At 39.4% G+C, this 16,627-nt stretch overlaps 1 protein-coding gene across 3 annotated transcripts in view; it reads right to left on the bottom strand.

Moving 5' to 3' along the window:
• The window catches only part of LOC111866810 (protein O-mannosyl-transferase TMTC4), a 45,235-nt gene that overhangs the window by 11,509 nt on the left and 17,099 nt on the right, over positions 1–16,627 (bottom strand). For 2 of the 3 annotated variants that reach the window (XM_023856084.2, XM_023856085.2), the window contains 6 exons: positions 15,458–15,665; positions 13,478–13,644; positions 11,312–11,511; positions 10,702–10,876; positions 5,006–5,214; positions 1,945–2,052 (listed from right to left, as the gene is read on the bottom strand). In XM_023856084.2, the coding sequence (XP_023711852.1) occupies positions 1,945–2,052; positions 5,006–5,214; positions 10,702–10,876; positions 11,312–11,511; positions 13,478–13,644; positions 15,458–15,665 (1,067 nt within the window). The remainder of the gene's footprint in view (positions 1–1,944; positions 2,053–5,005; positions 5,215–10,701; positions 10,877–11,311; positions 11,512–13,477; positions 13,645–15,457; positions 15,666–16,627) is intronic. The other variant, XM_023856086.2, reaches the window with a different exon arrangement.

Here is a 16,627-nt window from a genome sequence, read left to right as displayed (position 1 = left end):
ACACTGCCAACTCTGTGAGGAATATGCTACAGAGATTTGGTTGGGAAGTGCCTCATCATCCCTTCTACAGCCCAGATCTCTCCCCATGTGATTTTCACATTTTTGAAGACCTGAAGAGAGACATTCGTGGACATTGGTTTGCATTAGATGAAGACATGTGGCTGGGTAAATATGTGGTTCCGTAGACAGCCCACAAGCTTTTTCAAGGATGGGATTGACCGTCTTATCTCCCAGTGGGATAAATGTATTAACAGTTTTGGAGATTACTTTTGAGGTAAGAAATGTTTTTTAATATGTTTTGGCTTCTGACCCATTTTCATTTGACTGCCCCTCATACATATTATAAAATTAAAGATGTTTACTTGTATGACTTTTCCCTGAAAACTTGTAAAGTATGGAAAGATGTTTCATTTCAGCAACATAACACGTGGAGCTTCGTAGAAGCAATACAGGTATCAAGAACAAAGAAAAATGTTATTTACTAAAGGCTGAAACTTTAATTTGATGTCTTCAGGTACGCTTTTACTCACAAACTTGGAATCACTGCTTGCTCAATAATACGTGGTTCACTTTCAAAATTAAAATTCCTGGATTGTGTCACTGAAATGTCAGACTGATATTTTGCAGAATATTTAATATGGGCCACGGTTGTGCATGAGGGTTAATTTCCGTGGACGTCACATGTTGGGTTCCAAAGTAGACACACAACTCGCTGAAGTTTTGTAGCAACATCCCCATTTTGGAGGTCAAAGCTGTGAACCTTCCAGTATGAATACTTGTCCTCCCATTGGTCTGCCAATAAGCAATCTGCATTTTCATTAGAGGGTAAATGGAAACCCTGAGGTTTACTAAGTTCACACCATGGTCTCCAAAATTCTTATCACCAAATAATCTGTTAACACGCAAAATTAAAATTTGGGTTTCGTCAAGTCCAGGAATAAGAGCATAACACTGGACTTGACTTACTGTTACTGCAGTTTCTCAATTCCACAGTTCTTTTGAGGGGAATGAGAAACAGCCCTTCAACATCTGCAGCTCCCTACATTTCTGTCATCTTAGAATTTCAACTAATACATCATTGAAACATTCTCCCGAGAGAAGAACAAAGCCACACCCTCCTGGTCAGAAGACTTCTGCATTCCTCTCTATCTTGGATAAGTTTGCAAACAGACTACATCCATATTTCTCCAAATTCTGGAGTACATGACAATGCTTCCTCTCTTACACTGGACATGATGAAAAGGCTTTGAATTACCTATAACTGGCAGCACAGCATATCAAAACAGCCAAATATGCCTAATCCTCAACTTCACACATTCATGTTAACAAATATAATATTATCTGTGATCTCAGTATACAGATCACAATTATGGTGTACAACAAAGAAAAACAGTGACACAATAAAATGTATGTCTAATGAAATTTGATGGGAATGGCCTTTCTTACACTAAACTGAAGTCTTCACTTCAGGGGTTTCTGCAAAATTACACCAATAAACTGTTCATTTTCTCGTAGGACTCACTGTATATAACTATGATAAAACCATTTCAATAAGCAATTAAAGAAACTGTTTCTGCACAAATAAAACAATTATACAATCAATAACAAACAAAATAATGGCTTATGAAATAAGTATGGTTGTTAAGAAACAATTTCTGGCAGAGTAGACATGAATATAGATTGATTCAATAACAATTACACAAAATGGAGACATATACTGTCAAAAGTTGAAAACTTCTTACATTAAATGTGCGTTATTAATTATATAGAAGTCACTAAATGCAGGAAAATAATATGTTTACTTTGGGTTTTGACTTGGACAAGAAAGAATATTCACAGAATATGAAAACACTCGGGATTCTGCAGTATCCCTGCTATTTCAAAACGCAATACTAATATACTCCAACATATATCTGTTCTTCAGGGAAAAATCAAGTGTCTTACCTGAGCTGCACAGCTTTCCGCAGAAGACGCTCTGCCTCATGCAGTTTTCCTTCATCCTTCAAAATGTTGGCCAAATTGTTCATTGCTTGATCATACTCTGAATGCAATCTGAAAAGCAAACATGACAATAATTCACATTATCATTCAGGAAAGATTACATTTATCTATACAAGTTATTCTCAAAGTCTCTCAGAAAGCTGAGAAAGACTGATCAAAGCTAGTCAAGCTGTGTTCAACAACCATAAAACAAAGGCAGAGAAGAGACATGAAGGTAAAGCTCCACACATTCAAGACTTCAGCAACGAATGGAGAAAAAGTTTTGGCTCCAAGCACCAGCTGCTTTACACCTAAGGAAAGAAGCCCCATTACTCATCCATTAAACAGAAGGCAGGCTGGGCCCAGGGTTGGTCTGAATGTGATGGCTAAAAGAAGGATCTCTACCTCTGCCCTGTCTTCATCCTGTAAGTATCCACTTTAATCTTTATGCCACTGGACCCATAATACTATGGGCATGAAGCAACATGACATCCTTGTTGTGCCCACATTCTTCCAGGTGCGATATTTATGGACATACATCATCCAAACTAACTTTCTATATGCATTCAGACTTGCCAAGCATATATGTAGGTAAGTAAGTCTATAAGTAAGTTACAAATACTTTGGTTTCCCCTGCCAATCTTCATTCCACCAATTGCTTCACAATCACTCTCACTTATCATCTGGGGTTGGTACAATAGGCCAGAAGTGGCCGCAGTACAAGGGACTTGGGCACACCCCACTAGAAATAATAAAAAAAAAGTTGCAAATGGATATAGAACTAAACAAATAAGAGTACTGATTTCAAAAATGCTTTTATTTCTCAACATAATCTCCCTGTACATTGAGGCATTTGTCCCAGTGTGTCACAAGCCCCTGAAAACCAGCAGCATAAATTCCTTTGGGCTGCTGTCGGAACCAGGCGGTGACTTCCCTTTCTACAGCTTCATTCTCGGGAAAATGTTCAGCCGAAAGATGATGTTTAAGAGGGTCGAACAAATGGAAGTTGCATGACAGGTTAGGTTTCCACAAAGTCTGTGCATGATGGGTGCCACGCATGCTGACCCCACAACACAAAATGCAAATAAGGGGTCTGGCATTACAGCATCTCAATCGCTACCACAATGAAGGACACAGTATGCTAGCCTGAACTGTCACAGGTGATGAGTCTTGCTCCAAGCAACTTCCATTTGCTCGGCCATCTTAAACATCATCTTTCAGCTGAACATTTTCCTGATGATGAAGCTGCAGAAAGGGAAGTCACTGCCTGGTTCCGACAGCAGCACAAAGAAATTTATGCTGCTGGTTTGCAGGGGCCTGTGAAACGATGGGACAAGTGCCTCAATGTACAGGGGGATTATGTTGAGAAATAAAAGCATTTTTCAAAGCAGTACTCTTACTTGTTTAAGTTTTATATCCATTTGTAACTTACTTATTGACTTATCCCCGTACTTCCATCTATCATGAACATGAACATAATGAAGTACAAGGCAGACCTCTTGCTGTGTTTGTATGCCACCTGTGATTAAATTTAGATACTGAATCTAGCAGCAGGAATATCCTACTCAACATGTTACCTGACTTTGGCTGTCTGAGGGATACTAAATACATCAACTAAAACCACCTTCAACATGTAACATTAAGATTAAGTATGCATGCACTATTCAAACTTCTACTTGATTTCCCTTCAGTTTCATAAATGAGCATTACAAAATTAATTCAGCAGAGAGAGTTATGGTAGGTTTATTCACTCAGCAGTGAAAGGGTTAAAGACTGAGCAAGACTAATTCGTGGTCAAAGCCAGTATTGATGACTGCCTTTTAAAGCAAAGAGTTATGGAAGTAGAAAACATAAATGGAAAATTCAATCATTGCTGAAGAAACCAAGATGATGAATATTGTGAGAAGGAATTTTTACAGAATTCCTCTCAATTTATTAGTTCTTGATTTACATGTCACAAAATATTTTTGCTTCTAATATACATTTTCAATATCTGAAAATGCACTGTTTGAAGTACTCTTTACATTGTTTTCCTCAATCTTCTCACATCTGTTGTGAGAGCAACCTTAGCACTAACATTTTTGTAACAAGCCATTGTTACGTTTTTGTCAAACATGAAATAACATTGCCATTGTGTTAAATCTGTATTTAATTTTCCATTTGATGGTGTTAAATGTTGAACTACAACAGATAAACAAGTGAAATCTGAGATGGAGATTTATCAGAAACATACCTAAAAGTTTTGTACGTTACTATTACAAAACTGCCCACACTGTGAATGAATGTATGAGGGGTAGGCCTTCTCGGCCCTTGCACCACGACCTACAGTGGTCTATTGTGCTTTGCCCACACTGTGAAGCTCTGAGGTTATGTTTGACAATTCTGAGGCAGTTCCTAATTATTCTGGGAGAAATTACATAGAGACCTATAATTGTTATATAATATTTGTACAGAGTACATACAAGAGATGCATAATGTGATGGTTAGCCATCAAAATAAATAACCTCAGAAACGACTTTATAGTATTCAGTGTTGAGAGAGGGGGGCTATATTAAAATTGTCATGATAATTTAATTTTCATTTATGTAAGTCCAATATAAACCTTACTTACGCGAAACTCAAATTAATTTTTATTGGTTTTTTCTAAACCTGTTCATCATATAAAAAACTGGTGCATGAGATAAAACACACAGCTCACTGTTTTTAAAGATATGATGAATCGGCATGTACTATCTTTGCTTGCTTGGAAGCCGGGATCATGGGTTCAAATCCCACTCAAGGCATGGATGTTTGGTGTGTGTTTGCACTGTCCTGCGTTTAGATGCAGGCCTTGCGACGAGCTGATCACCCATCTAAGGAGACCTACTGTCTGCAAAACGATCAAGAAACTGAGAAATCAGCCCTATGCTCCAAAGTGGGAGCAAGGAAAAAAAAAGTAAATGTACTCACAGGACTCATACTTCCAACCTGTGCAAGCTCACTAGTTAAACTGCTGAAATCACAGCACAAGGACTAGGTGACTAACCTCAGTGCTTCTCTGTATTCAAAGATGGCAAGTGTTCTGTTGCCTGCATCTCCTGCATTCTTGGCAATATTGTAGTGCACTTTGGCATTCAATGGGCAGACTGAAAGACCTGAATGGAACAGCACTGCCTCAGTTCGCCACTCAGCACTGCGACAGACAGCTCGGATGCCCAGTAAAAGTACCACATATGTGTAACCTATTTGAATGGCCTGTAAATGGCAACAAACCCTTTACTGGAAACTTACTGTGTTAGCTTACAATAGCAGTATTCATATCAGTTAGTATATTATGCACCCACAGATGGCATACCTCATGTGAAACCCTTATAACACCTATTACTGTCCTTCAAGATAGGCCACTATTTTCTTAATACTGACGTGCTTTTATAATTTAGCATTTTAAAAATGAGGGGTTATGTCATAATTGTGAACAAAGCAGAAAACATCAATAGACTGAATGGCTGTTGCCAGTAGTACAAAGGACTTGATGTTTTAGTATGGCTGAAGGTTAAGGTAAAGCTGCTTAATGGTAAATACCAAACCATGAACATATATGGAGGAGTGTGATAATTTATGCACCCCTACTTTTGGACAAGAATGTTTTAAAAACAAATACCATACTTTATTTCCAGTTTTAGCCACTACTCGTATTTTTTAGTTAAACAGATATGAGATATGGGCACGTGGCATGGAAGAACGTGAAATCTGTGGCATCATTGTGGATATCTGCTGCTGGTGTGTGAAGTCGGCAAGAAAGTCGGCCATTACTAGGCAACGGCCGGTAAACACGTTTCCATGGAAACCAAAACACGCAGCCAAGTCAATAATACCTGGGCCATCGCTAGGCAACAGCCCACTTAACAAGTCACTCAACAATATAGGTATCTTGAAAGGAGCATTTCCTGTGTGGTCCGTGCTGAAGGGTTCTATATCAAGGACACCAGCCGAGTCAACAGCTAGTCAAGAGTCATGAGTTGACAGTGAGCCAGAGGCTGGAATCAGCTTTTAGCAGTCTTGAGTTACATCATTAGCAGCTGTCACTAGCTAGTCACAGTTAGTCACTAATACATGACAATACCCATCAGCCATTTGATTAGTCCTAACAATCTCTTGATACAGAATCTGGAAATTCATGCCAATTGACTCTGGTACATGATTTCTTGATGGGCAATGAAATAAAATGGCACTTGATAAATTTTTGCTTCACTTATAATTTTTGTGGGAAATGCAATACAAGGGCTATTCAGAAAGTAACCTCCAGTGAGCTGTTAACAAAACAAAAAATAAGAAAAAAAAAATATTATATACTAAAAATAAATACATACTTAAGCTACTCCTTAATGTATTCATCACTGGAATTGAGGCACTTGTATCAGGGAATGAGTTTTTTTATGCCTGTGTCAAAGAAGTCTGCCACCTGTGCGCTCAGCCACGTTCTAATACCTTTCATTAACTCATTACTGTTCAAGCACTGTGATCACAACCAGTTCTTCAGGTAGGTAACCAGGTGGTAGTCACTCTGAGCAAGATTAGGACTGTAAAGAGGGTGGTCAAACAACTCCCATTTGAAATGCTCCAACAGTGCTCAAGTGTGAGCAGCTGTATGCGGACACACGTTGTCACGGAGAAGCAATATACCAAATGTTAGGATTCCATGCCTTTTGTTCTGAATGGCCAGCTCTACACAGAAATTTTTGTTTTGCAATACACTTCTGACATGGTGGTCCCATGTTGCATGAATTCCACCATCAGCACTCCTTTCCTGTTCCAGAAAACATTTGCTACCAGCTTTCTAGCAGGCAAACATCTGATTAAGCTTTCCTGGCTTGTTTTGCATTCATCCACTGCTATGATTGCTCTTTAGTTTCAACATTCACAAATGAAACCCAGGTTTCATCATTTGTTACTTGTAGGATGTGAAAGAAATTCATCACTGTCTTTGTGGTATTGCTCTAAAAAAGGTCAAAGCCAAAACCATTATCTGCATTCTGTGTGCACCTGTGACCATATTCAGAACCCATCTTGTGGAAAACTTGTCATAACCTAGCCTAAATGTAATATCTCACAGAGAACATTGCGTGAAATTTGCGGAAATTCACATGAAAGTTCTGAAATCATGAAACACCATCTTCCACTAACTTCTTAGTCAACACTCTGAACAAGTTCGTCACTCACTACAGATTGTCGACCACTTTGCTCTTCATCATGAACATCTGTTCACCCATCTTTCAGCATTCTCCACCATTGTCTTACAGTTCCTTCACTAAATATATTGTGACATGTTGAGCTATGGATCACCCCTACCTCCCCAGCGGTACGTGGCGGTAACGTAACGCTCGCGTTACTACGGTAATAGGCGAGTTCCCGCCCGCCACTCCCCTCCGCGGTGACGTAACGCGCAACGCTACGTACCCGTAATCAACTTCCTACTGTGACGTGGCACTCATTACGCAACCGGCAAGCACTGCAGCTATATAAGTGAGCTGCACAGCAGGTACCAGTCAGTTCTACTGTAGCAGTCGGCGACTTCAGTTGTACTGAAGACATTTCCGAGTTGTACTGTGACAGCCGAGGAGAGTTATAAAGTAACAGTCGCCTAGTCAGTTGTAACCTGGCTATCGCCGAAGATAGTTCCGAGCCTACGAGTTAGTGTGTTATCAACAGTTCTCCAGTCAGCCGACTACAGTTGGAGTATAGCAGCCGTCGCGGAAAGAAGAACCGGACGTGTGTGTGATTGTGTAATTGGGAGCGTGTGATACAGTGATACAAAGCTCCCCTACTGTAAACGTGTAGACTACTGAAGACAGAGTGAACTGATTTGCTCATAGGGTTATAAGTCGTGAAACCCTGCAACAGTGTTAACAGATTAATGCGATTAGGGTTATAAAGTGTGAAACCCCGCAACTGTGAGATAAGTAATTGTAGCCGTTACTTGTAGATTGTTAAATAAACCAATTAACCATCTCTACGGCGTATTCTGTAACGAAACACGTTACAATATTTTAACTGTAAGCTGCCATGCATAATTCACAATGGATTTCTGCAGTACTCCAACATTGCAAATTTCACAGATGTCAGGATTATCAATTGCAGGACACATCATAACTCACTTTGTAGAGACAAGAACAAACATTAGCTGACCAGTTATATGATAGTTTACAAGGCAACGAGTCATGTGATGCTACCTCGCATGCAGGAGCTCCCCTCTGCTCATACATCAGTTGCCTAAAATAAATGGAAGTTACTTCCCAAATAGCGCTCAAACAATGAGGCAACACAGTATGGATACTGTCACATATAAAGTGTACCATCTGCTTCCTTGATGAACAGTAAGAAGAAAGGTCCCTTGACATTTTATATCTTCATGTAAAATGTGATTATTAAAGTTGAGTCCAATGATGGCATTAATGTATGTGGGTCTTGGTCAAATATTATTACAAATTATGCATCAATTAAATTTCATCAAGGGGTATTTTTTTGTCTCAATGTTCCTCAGGGGAAAATACATAATGTGATTTGAGTTTACAATTTACAAATTTACAGCACACTCTCCAACCTGGAAGATCAGAACTTTTTCTATTAGTGTTTCCATCTCCTATACAAGTTGTCTCCACTGTAACTATGGGATCAAGCCTCTGGTTTTCTTCAGAGTTCATTCACTAGGTGAGCTGTTTGATCTGTTCAACCTATAGAATTTCATGACCTTAAGTGTCAAGTAAAGGAAATATCTAATATTTGGGTCACCTTATATTAGGGTCAATATATTAGGTATCAACTAACTAGGTCATAGGCTGTCCAACTCAAATTTTAAATATTTTCTCTCTATATACAAGTACATTTTATACGTAGAGCAGTCAAAAAGTTTCCAGAATTCCCCTGCAGGCAGCGAACGAGCAATAAGATAGTGCACACACTGTTGTGGTGGGGAGCTCAGCATGTCTGCTTACAGGCGCAACAGGTCTGGACAGGTGTCAGTGTGCAGTGTCATTACTGTTCCATTTAAATTAGACATGAGTGTTGGTCATTCGGGGCAATGTTACGGTTTGAACAGCATGTGAACATCAAGTTCATGTGCAAATTGGGAAAATCTGCTTCAGAGACGCAATCAGCCCTGCAGCAAGTTTACGGTGATACTGCACTAAAGAAATCCACAGTTTACGACTGGTTTTCCCGGTTTAAGAATTGGCAGGAGATGTTAGAGGATGATCAGCGCAGCGGGAGACCTTCGACATCCAGAATCAAACAAATGATTGGAAAAGTGCAACTGATTCATTGTGATCGAAGAATGACCATCGCGGAGTTGGAGCAAGAATTTGGTATCTCTCACGGATCCATTCATGACATTTTGTCCGATGATTTGAAGATGAGACGCGTCAATGCGAAGTTTGTTCCGAGTCAGCTAACCACGGATCAGATGGAATGTCGCATGATGGTTGCTGGCGATGTGTTTGACGAAAGTAAGCAGGACCCGATGTTTCTCAAAAAGATCGTCACGGGTGATGAGTCATTGGTGTTCGCCTACGACCAGAGACGAAGATGCAGTCATCGGAGTGGCACACACCATCATCTCCTCGGCCAAAATTCACGCCTTGTCAGATCCAAAGACACTGATGCTCACTGCATTCTTTGATATCAACAGTTTGGTGAACCATGAGTTGTACCACCTGGACAGACTGTTACTGGCAATTTCTATGTGCAAGTTTTGCAGAGGTTGCGCGATGCGGTTCGGAGGAAGCGGGGCAACAAGTGGCAGGCACAGTGGTTTCTGCATCACAATAACACACCGAGCCACACATTGCATCTTGCGCAGCAATTCCACACCGAGAAAAACATTCCTGTCATCACTCAACCATTGTACTCTCCGGATCTCGCTCCGAGTGACTTTTGGCTGTTCCCTACTCTGAAAATGGGCCTCAACGGGACACATTTCACAACTATGGAGGACATCAAATCGAATGCGACAGCTGAGCTCCGGAAGATTCCAAAGGAAGCCTTCCACCACTGCTGCCAACAATGGCAGGATCAATGCAGTGTGTGCGCGCGCAAGGGTCCTACTTTGAAGGTGATTAGGTAAGCGTTGCCATATGTCCTACCATTAGAGTGCTATACCACCATTCTGGGAACTTTTTGACTGCCCTGCATAAGTAAAATTAAAAAATCTTAATGTTACAGTCGTAGTAGCCATCACCACTTCTTCTCCTTCTCCTCCTATGCTGACTCTGTCATCATCCTCATTTTCTTCTCCCACTCCTCCTCCTCCTTCTTGTGTAAGGATATAGGCTACTGGCCTGCTTCTGCCTTCAAGAGAATACATCCTCCCATCTAGCTATGGTACAATAATTGAAGACTACCAGTAGTTTGAATCTCCCCTGGTCACATTACGAGAGCTACACAGGGATAGTTTGATGGTGGGGTTGCTACCTTGCGCCCAGTTGCCTTTTGTAAACTACTGTTTATCATCACCTGAATATATTTACAGAATGTGTACAATTTTATCCACTGTCAAATAAAGCATATATTCGTTTATTATAAATCTGAAATGTTCCACCTGCATTTTTCCCTAACAGTATCTTGAGCTACCATTCAAACATAAGAAGCATGACTGATAGCAATTATGGGCATCAACTTTATCAGAAAGCACTACCATAAACATACGAAACAAAGGTATTCTGTATAAAAAATTAATCTGAGACTCACCCGATGACTTCCATGAAACATGGCAAGCTTTCGAAGTCCCACAATAACAAGCAAACAAAACCCAACAGATGGCAGATACAATACACGTTCTGCTATTACAAATCCCACACGAAAAAATACATTTGTGGCTGGCAGGAATGGAATCACCAATGCAGCTAAACACATTATTAAACTCCTGGAACAGAAACAACATACTACACTTTGATAGAAAAGAAATAAGCTGAAAAGCACATATTATATTTTTTAAAAATAGTATAGTTTTCTTACTATAATTTTTTCATCACAAAGAAAGAAGAGCATATAATCAATACCCATATGAGTATGAACACTGAAACAAATTCAAACACACAGCCCTATCTGGTACTGATAATCTATACCATACATCATGGACCTATCTGAGATGATATTTATGTGATAATCAAATTCCTTGTCATTCTGGAACCTGATCATCACTAAAACTCACTGTCAGACCCTACAGTGAAGCAGATAAATCTGGTACATAGAGGCCTCAAAAGTGACATACTTGTCCTTAAGTCTGCTTTCTTATGCTAGAACTATATCAAAAACAGATTTATAAGAAACTGAAAGCAGTACAGGCAAATTTTCTTACCGTTGACCTTTTCCACTTGGAATACTTAGAGACTTCCATAACAATGCAATGAAAGTCATCCAAAAGAGTCCAACTGCAAGAAGGCGAGGCTCTAGTGATTCTACGAGTGGGATACAACCCATAGACCAATCAAAACATAGCCATTCTGGACACAACAGAAGCCAGCCATTTAATGCATATATATAACTGTAGCTGAGAACCTGAAGCATAAAATAATAATGTAACACATTCAAAACCAGATAACCTTTCAAATTAGAAAGAATATCACCATTTAAAACACATATATATATATATATATCATTATATTCGATGTCCATATAAACTATTAAACAAGAAAAATGAGTAAATTTAAAGTTACTATAGCAATATAATGCTGGCTCTGTCCGCTGTCTGACACACATTTAATATATATATATATACAGGCTGTCCCAGGAGGAATGTGCCAAACTTCGGGAGGGTGTTCCTTATGTTAAAGTATGCCGATATAACCCAAAACACCTATGTCCAAAGTTGAACGGTTACGGAGATAATGGCCCGAGAAGTGTCAAACTTTGACCGGGGTTACACACTTGTTGATTACAAAATACATATTAAAACTGGCAGGAATATGTGGATTCTGTAATGTTAATAATGTACGTAACATCAAACCAACTTGTGAGTGACGGAAAGCCATAAAATTGAAGTACAAAATACTCGCTCGCCATGTCATAATTGTCCTTAGGTTTCCAAGCAGTATACATAACACATGACTGGCGAGCGATGACGTAACGTGCTGACTGCGCGTTCTGGTATGAGCCAACTACATAAGCACGGCTAGGGAGTATCATCGCACTCAAGGACAAACATAGATAAGGGCTCTCAGCTGAGAGGTACAGCGAGGTACAGTGCTTGGACCTGCCAGAAGACCACACTTTTCTTGGGCCATTATCTCCGTAACCGTTCAACTTTGGACATAGGTGTTTTGGGTTATATCGGCATACTTTAACATAAGGAACACCCTCCCGAAGTTTGGCACATTCCTCCTGGGACACCCTGTATATATATATATATAGATGCTTTAGGAGTTGGATTTGATACCCTTTTCAGGTGACTGGTTGTCCTTATAATCAGATTTTCCACTGTTTTAAATTTAACATTGTTGACAACAGTTAGGATCAAACCTGGAACCCTTTAAATACTGGGAAAATATGCTAATCTCCAGTCCAGTCAAATATCAGTTACTTCAATTTCATTCTCTGTGGCTGACTCATGATTTATTTTCATATTCAGTGGTCCTCATATCAGGGCTCTTTTGCTGTTTTGCATTTTATAAATACAAGAGCAGGATCTATCTTGATGAGGATGCTTCTGTCCACCAGTACATCAAATCAAGAAACTGAAGTGTCTGAATTGTGTCCTTTTTAGTGATGAACTTAGATGTTTGCTTTAATCCACTTAGGACTGGTAAGTTTCCTTTTACATACTTTAATCTTGAGGTTTTCGGACAGGACATCAGAAGATATAAGCTTCTGGCACTAAAATCTATATTCACATTATCAGATTTGAGGTTCTCGCAGTGGACTAAGAAGAGATCTATCTTGAAATGTCCAAAGAAAGTCAATTGACACCATGGAGGAACATACTGCCTCTATCTTCAGAATTGAGAAGTAATCCAAGCAGTGCTTGCTGCCTGATGTATGCCAGTTTCTTGTTTAGCTTATTCTTCAACCTGGTGATGGCTGCAACGTGCTCCTCCGAAATGTCAGCTGGCTTTCACCAGACTACACAGCATTATGTTCCAGAAGAAAGAATTCTTTCCATTTTAATGCATTTGAATCTTAATGTTCTTTATCGCAGTATAATGAAGTTTTATTATCTCCATTAACTGCACACAATAGCATAAGTATGGGATTAAATGAGAGGATCAAATTTCAAATTATACAAATGGAAAGAGGTAACAAAAACAGTAACCAGCCATTAACCAAGCATTAAAGTTTTCATTACAACTAAAATAAGAGGAAAAATAAAAATTTCTATAGAAAATGAAGATCCATAATAAATATGTTAATATATACAGAATTTATAGGTACTATTTGAAATTTTGTATAATGACAGGTAAAAAAAACAAGGAACGAAGGGCAGAAAATTTAAAGATTCGTAAGGAATAGTTTTACTGTATATGATTACCCTGGTGAGAATGCTATCTGCGAATGATGCAGGATTATCAACCCGCTGGAATGTAGGTGCAGATGAAGCCATTATTCGCCACCGTACAAACAGTAGTACCAACCCTGAGAGCAGAAGCACCATGTGTCGAAACAGAAGGGGCCTCAAATGTAACTCTTTGCTCACACCTAGTACAATACAGATGGAACTGGTCAGGCCCCTTTGAATGGGTGTTCTTAACATAATAAAGTATGTATACAGGGTGTATACCAAAAGTTTCCAGACTGTTATTGTTGTAACTGCCTTAGATAAAGAAGGTGAGGGGGGAGAACATCACACTCCCACAAGCCTATTGCATCAGTCTGCTACGTGACATCACGCTGTGAACACGCATTGTTTTTACATGAGTGCATTTCCGACTTCGTGTCTTGTTTAGTCTGCAACGGATGGCAAAATCAAGCAATGTGTCTGCATCAAGTCTTGCATGAAGCTTCGTAAATCTGCTACCAAAACCTTTGAAATGCTTCATGAGTCTTTTGGAGAACATTCTTTAAGCCATGCAGCAGGTTTTGAATGGCATTCATGCTTCAAAGCTGGCAGGGTGTCAGCTGAAGATGGTGAATGTTCAAGGCAACCAAGCACCAGCAAAATGATAGAAAATGTTGAAAAAATTCAAGAACTCATCCACAAAGACCACTGCTGAACAATCCATGAGCTCACATACACCAGTGGGATCAGTTATGGAGTTCGCCAGGAGACCTTAACAGAAAATTTGAACATGTGCCACACTGCTGCAAAGTTTGTTCCCCAACTCTTGACAAATGATCAAAAGCAGTGGCATGTAAACGTGTCTCTTGAGCTATGAGAGAAAGCTAATGAGGATTCATCTATAGGATAATAACAGGTGACAAAAGTTGGACTGACTTGTACAGTCATGCTCCAGAAACAAAGCAACAAACATCGCAATGGAAGAGCTCTGAATCACCAAGAGCAAAAGAGGCATAGCAGGTCCAGAGTTCAACAAACAGAATGCTCATTGTTTTTTCGATGTGAAGAGGACTGTTTACTACAGTCAACTGTGATTTTTACTGTGACGTCTCGAGACACCTGAGAGAAAATGTGCAATGAAAAAGACTGGATCACTGGCACAACCACAACTAGCTCCTTCATCACAACAACGCGCCCACTCACATATCCCTGAAAACCACAGAGTTTGTGACTAACAACAACATGGTTAGCGTTCCCCATCTTCCCTACTCGCTAGACTTAGCCCCCTGTGTTTTCACTTTGTTTCCAAAATTGAAAATGAAACTGAACGGACAATGTTTCGAAACAGTGTCTGACATCCAAAGGGAATCACAAGCTGAACTCCACAGCATTAAGGAAAATTACTTCCAAGGTGCCTTTGAAGGGTGGAAACAATGATGGGATTGCTGTATTATGTTGCCAAGGAGACTATTATGAGGGAAATGGCAGCCAAAATTGAGTAAGTTAAGCCAATATTTCTTTTATGACCTAGTCCGGGAACTTTCAGATAGCACCCCATGTATCGTTTATTATGATGACTGCTCGCTTATTTTTCTCTCTCTTTGTAAGTTGCTATATTGTACAAGCAATGAACATGATCAAACAGTTCGTTTTTGCCATGATGCAACAGAGACAGTTATTCTGATTACACTGTCCAATAAACTAACAGTTCAAATATCATTTCACTATTTGACTTTAAGTGTATCAGGTTCACAGGATCATATAATAAACAATAAAATACTAAAACATCTCACAATAAGGGCTTATAAAATGTTAAAATAAATCTGTACTGCAACAAATACAACAAAGCTGCAGCACGTTACCAACATTTCAGAGCAGTACTTTGTCTAAATTTGGTCCTTACTAATAGTATTCAGTAGTCAGTCAAAGCTTTCTGTCAGCTCTATATAGTTTCAATAGTGAGAACATTGTTAAATAACTAATATAAAAAGAAAGTTAATTCAAATTACTAACAACCATGTTTTTGTTTATTAGTTTCAACCCAAGAACGATTCTGGACAACTGGAGTATCACAATTGGATGGTGTGATCATAGGACATTGTTCAGAATGTCCAGGGGGCCAACTTATCTTCCGGAGAATGAAGCACTGCTGCAGCAGTCTTAAGATTCTTATAGGATGTTGCTTGCCATTCACAATAACATCATATACACTACACAAGCCCTGAAAAAAATCAGATTTGTCCATGTAAATAACAAAACAAGAAAGAATTTAAGCTACTTTTGTGGTTATCAAGGACTCTCATGATATTATAAATTCTCTTTCACATTATTCATGGGATGAAAGGTGATATGTATCACCTTTCATCCCCCCCACACACATGCACAAACATGCACATGCGTGCAAACACACACACACACACACAGATATGTATATATATATATATATATGAGGTGGTATCAGAAAGTTCCTGGACTGCTACTGCTGTAACTGCCACAGTGAAAGAAGACGAGAGGGGAGGCCAAGGTCACACATCCACAAGCCTATTGCATCAGTTTGCCATGTGATACCTCACTGTGAACACGCACTGTTTTTACATGACTTCTTTCTTGATTTCATGTTTTGTTTGTCTGCTATGGATGACAAAATTGAGCAATGTGTCTGCATCAGGTTTTGCATGAAGCTTGGAAAATTTGCTACCAAAACCCCTGAAATGCTTTGTGAGGCTCTGAGAGACAATTCTTTAAGCCAGACAGTGGTTTTTGAATGACATTCACGTTTCAAGGCTGGTCGAGTGTCCGTTGATGACGATGAAAATTCAGGGCGACCAAGCACCAGCAAAATGATAGAAAATGCTGAAAAAATTTGAGAACTCATCAATGAAGTCCATCGCCAAACAATCCATGAGCTTGCAGACACTGCTGGGATCAGTTTTGGACTTTGCCAGGAGATCTTAACAGAAAATTTTTACATGCACCACACTGCTCCTTCATCATGACAATGCGCCTGCCCACATTTCCTTGAAAACTACAGAGTTCGTGAATAACAACATGCTTATCATTCCCCATCCTCCTTACTCATTGGACTTAGCCCCTGTGATTTCACTTTGTTTCCCAGAAACTGAAGGGATGACATTTTGAAACAGTGTATGACATCAAAATGAAAACACAAGCGGTACTCAACAG

This window comes from Cryptotermes secundus, unplaced genomic scaffold (assembly GCF_002891405.2).
Source record: "Cryptotermes secundus unplaced genomic scaffold, Csec_1.0 scaffold446, whole genome shotgun sequence".
Taxonomy (NCBI): Eukaryota; Metazoa; Arthropoda; class Insecta; order Blattodea; family Kalotermitidae; genus Cryptotermes; species Cryptotermes secundus.
The sequence above is the reverse complement of the archived record's forward strand: the minus strand, read 5'-3'. Positions and strand labels throughout refer to the sequence as shown.